We start from the raw sequence: 7,912 nt of genomic DNA, 5'->3' as shown, positions 1-7,912 counted from the left end.
AAAAGCACAGAGTAAATTAAAAAATCAGTGTTCTTTAATATCAGGCATCATTTGCTTATCAGTCTTAGGGCTATAGACACTGTTATGAAAGTACAGACTTAAAATAGAGCTATTCATAACTCATCTGTAACAGAAGCTCAGTGCTGATAGAAATAGGTATCCACTGAATAAAATGCTTTTATAAACTGTATAAGCAACTAAAGACGAAGGAAACTTTTGCTTCATTACCTCAGTAGTTGTGATCTGACCTTTTGGCTGCAGGTGGTAAAAAATTCTTTGTTCTCCTTTGCATACCAGGAATTAACATTTTTTGAACTCCCTGAATTCAAGCTTAGTAGTTTGCAAATAGTTATACAATGTCACATTTCTATAACAGTATAATAGAACAAAAATAATTGCTGTCTGTAGTGAATGCAATTCTATTCACAGCAAGATAAATTGACTTTCTCTAAGCAGGTTTTCATGCCTGAATTTGCAAAACATAATGTGCCAAAGAATGATAAAGAAACATCTGTATATTTCATTGACATAAGCATTCTTTTCTCCAAGTAGAATGATAGGCAAATTTTAGAATGAGAATATATTTGTTTATTTTTCAATTATGATTCTGATATTCCCTTCTATTAGATAGAGAGTCCAGGGAAGAAATCATGGTTCATTAGATGCTAGCAGAATTTCTGCTATAGAACTTTCGATGGAATATTCTGCTACCTTTCTCTTGTTTTGTGTTTTGGGGTATTTTTTCCCTTTTAATAAAGCTAGGTGTTTATGAAGAATAATTTATATGACCTAGGTCTCAACGACAATACAAAGCTGATACTGAAACTTCCTTGTCACTTGATGTGCAGTCATTCACCATCTTATTATTGAATTGCTGGCAAATCTGAATTGTTTATAGTACATTCAAGTAATTTGCTGAGCCGGTTTAAAAGAAAACCAGTGAGAGACTCCAAGTCAGAAATAGAATTTAATAGGAAAAACAAAACAACATATGCAACAGTACAAAAAGAAACTACTAACAGAGTCAGAAAGGAACCTGACACCCTGTCAGTCAGGGTGTTGGGAGTAGTCCCATTAAATGGTGGCTGCAGCACTACTGGAGTGATGGCTCTGTTGGAGCAGTGATCCCGCAGGTCCTGTCCTCTCCCAAAGGTACAGCAGCAGCTCTTGTCCTCTGGGAATCCAGCATGCCAAAGGGCTCTGTGCTGGTCCAAACCCCAGCTTATATCCCTGTGGGAGTGCTTGGCTCCCCACCCCCACGTGCGAATGCTTGGCTCCCACCCTGGGGTGAAGCATCCCCCAATGGGACGATGTAACTCTCTGGGTCATGCTTTGGGTCCCTGACAGCCCATTAAACAGAGACAGCCCCTGGGGGAGCCAGCAGGGATGAGGAGATAAGGATCACTGCCCCACCTGCTGTAACAGCTTGTGGAGATGATAATAAAATACATGCCAGGGTTTACATTGTAACCTAGGACAAAGGATTTCTTTTATCTTAAGGTACATATCTATATCACTCCTCAGTATCACATTTTGCATGGCTTGATAGTACTAGAGGAAAAATCCCACACTGTATGTCTGTTTTGAAGGACTGTGTGTTTTGTATTCATATAAAATCATTCTCACTAATTCCCCATATTTTCAAAAGGTAAAAAATATGGTTTTATCCCCTTATACAATATTTTTCCACTGGTGCCTCATTCATTGCGTAGTCTGAAGGAACTAAGAAATGAATTGTCCTGCAAAGGGGCAGCTTGGTTTCTGTGCTCACTCTTAGCATGAATAATGGGATTCTTGGGGGAGAAAAAGCCACAAATCCAAGTGTTTCTGTATAGCCTGCTAAGATTAAATGCTGCTCAGGTAACTCAGTGTTTCGAAATAAGTGGATCAAATTCTCTGCAGAGCCTAATCCAGGCACATGCTGCCACTGTTCAAAATGTACATATGTTTAGAGAACAGCTTGTGGCAAATTCTTAAAAGAGGTGTGAATAGACTAGTAGAAGTTTTCAAGGGTAAGTGACCTGGGACTTCCTTTAAAAGGTTACATTATTAAATGCTCTGCATAGACAAAAATAAAGCACTGAAGATTCAGTTTTTTAAAAAAATATGACATGTTAACAAAACCCTAATCAAATTCCAGACATGGGAGGTTTCTTCCTGAGAAAAGACCTGCCATGCTGGGAGAGACCGAAGAGCCACTTGGCTCTGCACTGTCCCTTGGCCAACACCAATGGCAGAGAGGACAGTGCCTACAGCAGGCATGAACCTTCCCCTGAAACCTCCTCTGCTTTCATAGCCATGACTTTCTGATTTAATCAACAGTGAGCCCACCCCTGTGAATTGGTCTAATCCCTTTTTGAATCCTTTCATTCTTCAGGCCCTCCAGAAGGTTTCACCACCTTCTCTTTCCCAAGCTCTGGATAGCAAGTTCATGGACTACTCCTCTGAGCAGAGGCTGATTTCTGCTTCTGACTGCTATACTGCCTTTCTCTGAATCTTTGTGATTTCACTGCTAAGAGTCTTGAGATGAGGAGACTGAAACTATCAGCAGTACTCAGACTTCAGGTGCACAGCAGTGCAAACCAATAGTTTGTTTCATTTGCTATTCTTCTAACTCTTAAAGTCCTCTCAACTCTTTTACTGAGTTGATGTTTTTAAAGAAGTAGGCACACATTTCAAGATCTCTTGAGTGATAATAATTAATTTAGGGTTCATCTCTGCTTAAGCTTAGGCAGGGTTATTTTTTTCCCTATGTTCATCATCTTGCATTTCTTCTCACGCGATCTTGTCTGCCACTTCCCTCAACCCACTCGGTACTGGCAGTTTTATAGCTCTTCCATGCTTGTTTTAGATGTGACCATTCTGCATGATAAAAATTCTCCATTATGGAAATCCATAGTTTGTTTCTACCTTTGTCTCTCAGCTTTTACCTAATTAATCCCTTACGAGAGCATCTCCTTATCCCTGCAAACTAAGTGTTCCACCACTAAAGGCTCTTAAAAATTATAAGGTTTCTAACACAGTCTTTTTTTTTTTGTAAACAACCTGCACATCAGATAATCTGCATGCCTCTGAAGCACTCATTCTTGTAAATAGAGCCTTAAATAAATCCTCCCTTCCCAAGGCAGCAGCAGGCAGCATGGCAGTTAGGATACTGTGGCTTAGGAGGACTCTCACACAGAGTTCCACTGGGAAGAGAAGCAGAGACCAGAAACTCCTTAGGATATTACTGGGAGGGATGGAGCCAGGAGATAAACTTATCCTCATACCACCTAGAAATGTGAGGAAACCAGCTTATCTGAATGGCTATGGGTTCCATTAGTAAGTCACTGGAGTTGCTTATAAAATCCTGGCAGAGCATAACAGTGTCACCTTGTACCCAATAGAAATTCAGATTCTTTCTGCAAAAGCTTTCTACACCCTTCTCTGCAGCAAGATTGTATGACAACACATTGCACCAATACAACCTGAGAAGAGGAGCATTAAATCCTCAAAAAGCAAAGTGCAGTAGAAAAGGTACCTTGACAGACACAAGCTTTATTCTGATGGTCAGCCACTGTTGTTCCACTCACAGTGTGACAGGATGAAGGGAGTGCAGGGATACCAAAATGCTTAGAGTAGATACCTTTGCTGGGAAGGCAAAGACCATTAGGCTTAAGGGAAGAAAAGAAGAACACAAAATACCTCCTCTTCCTCCCTCCCTTCCCTTTTCTCAGGATTTGGATCAGAATTAGGCTCTCGTGGCTCTTCCACCTCCAGCTTTGATTTTAGCAGACGTCTGAAACATGAGGACATCTGTTCTATTCACTTGTCAGGTACAAGAAGTCCAACAACAAATTGTTCTGGCAAATTAATAGGCTTTCCCACCTCCCCACTCTCCCACCCTGCTCACTACTGAAATGATGCCTCTACTGAAATATTTAGGCTAGCAAAAACATCTTTAGAGTTAGAAATGGCAAGCATAGGAATTTTAACTGTTGCATGTCTGCCATATTTCCTCTTCTTTCTTCCTACTAAATTTCTTGCTCTGTCATATGAGACAGTCTCATTTTCAGATCTCCACTGATGTGTAGTACAGACATGGCAATTTCGGACATATCTTTTATTATATCTATCAGAAACAGGCATGTTGCAGTGTTAGTTTAAATGATTCTTGGTGGTGCTTTAAGAATTTATTTGTGCAAAAGGCTCTGTGTGCATATAATCTGTTTCAGTGTCAAGTTACTCTTTTGCTTTTTTACTACTGATATGTATGCATGGCAGTTCTATATCTGTATGGAGGGCAAAATAAATGGAATTTCAATAGAAAGTGTGGCTATTCATATTTAGCATATTTGAAAACATAGAAAGGTTTAGATATGGTAAGAGGTGCTTATTTCCTAAGCACCAAGGCATTTCTGAAGTGCACTGGTTGTGTCTGTATTACTAAAGCCAGGATGTAATTTATATTCTTGCCTGAACTCCAGTGGTAAAGCAGCATGCAGTTTGATTATGGCTTGCACTTCAGAGTACTCACTTTTATTTTTAGTTCTCAGAAAATTAATTTTTAACACTGTAAAAAAAAAATACTAGAAACAAAAGTCACTGTGAGGTATGTGTATTGTGACTTTGTATGAGATGTGCAATCTGTGTTAGTCACCATCACCTTCAGGGAATGTTTGTCTGAGGGGTAAAATATTTGTTCTGCAGTGATGTATTCTGAACACATCTCCTGTTAAACTTGGTTTTATATGAGCATTGATAGCCTAGATATTTCCCCAAAAAGTGTTTGAACAATCTTTCCGTTCAGTTTTCCAAGGTCTCTGCAGATAATACAATTTTAAGGATATATTATTTTGGAAGAAAAAAAAGAAACAGAGCTGGTTTTGAATACCAGTTGCAGGTGGATGGTGAGACTGAGCTGTTTTGTGCTAAGTTTGCCAAAGTGGAGGAGTGTGGGACTGGGGAGAGATACTCAGACAACATTAGGATATTAATAGAATATATAGTCAAATTTAATTGTGGTAAGCATATTTATGAGTAGTAGTGGGAAAGAAAAGTATCATGCTCTTTGGGGATCCTAGAGAGAGCAGTCAGCTGTAGTATATGCATTTAGTTAAAAACCTGGGGAAAATAGGGTAGAAACATGAGGTGAAAGATCAAGAAAAATATTTAGAAAATCCAATGGAAAATGAGGGAAAAGACAGAACAAGAGCATGGATGGAGTAAGCAGAAAGGTGGAGAACCAGAGAAGAGCAAAAGGAGAAGTTGTCCTGCAGTGTTTTGTGAAGGGAGTGTCTATTTGATGTAGTACATGTCTATGTACTCAGTGAACTGTAAATTCAATCCTATTCATATATTATCCATATGTAATTAGAAAGCTGAACATCTCAATAAATCTTCAATATCATTTCTATTTGTAAATGGGCATACTTGAATGGAGGAGAACAATTTCGTGAACTCTGGCCATTTTCAGTAACAACATCTATTTGCATATAAAATAAATCACATTTGTAGTGTCTCAGTTGCAACAGGCAAATAGAGAAATTCTGTAAAATAGGAGGTGGGAGGCAATTTATGACTACTACTTACTGTGCAAATTTATCCCCTTTCACTGTTTTAATGCTTTATTGTTCCCCTGCTTTGTTTATTACCTTGTAATGTGGCAGGTTTGCAAAACAGCTGAACTGCAAACTTATTTTGAGCTTCATATGTATGTGCCACGTATATATATGCATTTGGATTTTAAAGTTTTGGTGAAAAAAACACAGCACTGTGTTAATGCAAACGACATTGCATGAGAATTTATATTCTTAGACACTTTTACCCAAGCTGGTTTTTAATTCATGTAGAACTTTCTTCCCAATGGACTCGTGGGTTTTTCTGCTTGTGAATATCACCATTTTTTTTCAGCGTATGCTAACTGTGTTGCTATTGTTCCTTGTCTAGCTGTTCCCCATAAAATAGGGCGGATAATTGATGGAAGTCCTGCGGATCGCTGTGCAAAACTTAAAGTTGGAGACCGGATCTTAGCTGTGAATGGCCAGTCTATTATTAACATGCCTCATGCAGATATTGTGAAGCTAATTAAAGATGCAGGTCTCAGCGTAACTCTTCGCATCATTCCTCAGGAGGGTAAGTCAATGGCCCTTAAAAACAGGAAGAAAATTTTAAGTAGCCTCCAATTAGCTTAAATTATGTCACCACTTGAAAGAACATCTTTTGTTCCACTTCCTCAGCTGTAACGTGCAGCACACCAAAATTACTGGCTTAGAACTAGCTTGAATAGGATCTGAATCCTTGAAAAGGTTCCAAATTATGAAAAGAGTATTTAAAGCAAACCTGGGGAAGTCTGAGAGCAAGAGATGAGTACTGGGAAGGAAGTCAGTGTTAATGTGTGTTGGCAGAATTGTCTTCTACGTGGAAAACCTCTCTACAAGAAAGCTGAGTTTTGAGTTCATTCCCTTATATCTTGTTTTAAACCAAGTCAAAGTTTGGCCAAGTGACTCACAAGAGGCTGCAATGGCTGTCACCAGGCATGTTGTGCTTCCTGTGACAAACAGTGATGTGAAGGAAGAGTTCAGCTCTGGTAGTTTCCTCCTTCGCTATCATATAGTGATATATCACTATAAATGCACAAGGCAGCAAAGAACTGAACCCTAAATTATCTCATTTGTAGGGTGAAGATAAGAGAATAGACTCATTATTCTGGTCATTACTACACAGCTAATCAGTGAAGATCTTTGGATGGTTCCATGGAATTTGGGGTTGATTTCAGAGCTTTTATTAGTTTAACAATGTGCTACACATTGTACCATGTTAATGAGACTGTGGGTTTATATCTCAGCAACAAATACCAGTAGAGCTGGGAATGTCACACAGCAAGTAATGGAATTACTTAATGATCCATGGCCCAGTTAGATGACCTTCACCTTCTGCTGCTGCATCCAGCAGTGGGACAGGGAAATAATCTGACACTGGCCATGGGCTGCAACTGAGGAGCTTATCTACTTTGTTAAATGAATTCAGTGAAGGGAAAAACACAAACATACACAAATTCAGAATTCACACCAATGAGCATCTGTATAATTACTGGAGATCAACTTTGCAAGCATCAACAAACAAGTGTGATGCTTCATGCAGTCCATGCAGTTTATTTAGGCCTCTCTGGTACTCAGGATAAATAGTATCATTAATAGTTCAAGTGTTAGAAATGGATACATGAAATTAGAAAGAAAGCAGAAATGCACCTGAGTTGTAGTGCTACAAAATGTTCTTGTGTGCTAGCAGTGAGAAATGATTTGTGCCCAAGGCATGGCTTCCCTGTGTGACTGTGTGACACTGGACACCTCATTTGCCTTCTGATATTAGCTTCCCAGCTTATAAAAATTGGGAAAAAATCTAATACCTCTGTAATATACTTTCAGGTGAAAAATACCATATAAATGCAAAGCAGTTTTAGAAGCAGCTCATGATTTGACTAGTTCATCCATAGTTATGAGTGTAATGTAGAAATGAGGGACAACATTTCCAATCTTCCTCTCTGAAACTTGCAATACAAAAGAGACTCACAGATGCAAAATGGGCAATTACAGCCTTAAGCATAGTAATTACAGACAAGTATTGCTTGTGCCTGCATGAGGAGTGATTTAAGTACAAATATACAAGATTTTTTTGACAATTAATCCTAAATTGAAAAGACTTTTAATAAAGTAGCCAAAATTTTTACAATAATTACGAACATCAGTAAGTACAGAGCCATTAGAAATGTGCAGGGACAAATTGATGTGTAAAAAATTAAAATTCAAAGTAATTCAAACTAGGTTTAAATGTAAAATTAGGCAAGATCTGATCACATGTGGCTATTGTCATTGTGGATGCTCAGCCATAAATGTGTCCATCCTGGGTGCTTTGCACCACACCGCACTGGCCT

General features: G+C 38.7%; 1 protein-coding gene across 1 annotated transcript in view; it reads left to right on the top strand.

The window, feature by feature from the left end:
* Positions 1–5,928: 5,928 nt before the first annotated feature.
* Positions 5,929–7,912, top strand: part of MAGI2 (membrane associated guanylate kinase, WW and PDZ domain containing 2) — a gene marked incomplete at its 5' end in the record, with an annotated part of 49,136 nt that continues 47,152 nt past the window's right edge. The window contains 1 exon segment of the mRNA XM_009076544.1: positions 5,929–6,114. Coding sequence (XP_009074792.1) covers positions 5,929–6,114 — 186 coding nt within the window.

The sequence above is a fragment of the Acanthisitta chloris genome, unplaced genomic scaffold (assembly GCF_000695815.1).
Source record: "Acanthisitta chloris isolate BGI_N310 unplaced genomic scaffold, ASM69581v1 scaffold3436, whole genome shotgun sequence".
Classification (NCBI taxonomy): domain Eukaryota; kingdom Metazoa; phylum Chordata; class Aves; order Passeriformes; family Acanthisittidae; genus Acanthisitta; species Acanthisitta chloris.
The sequence above is the reverse complement of the archived record's forward strand: the minus strand, read 5'-3'. Positions and strand labels throughout refer to the sequence as shown.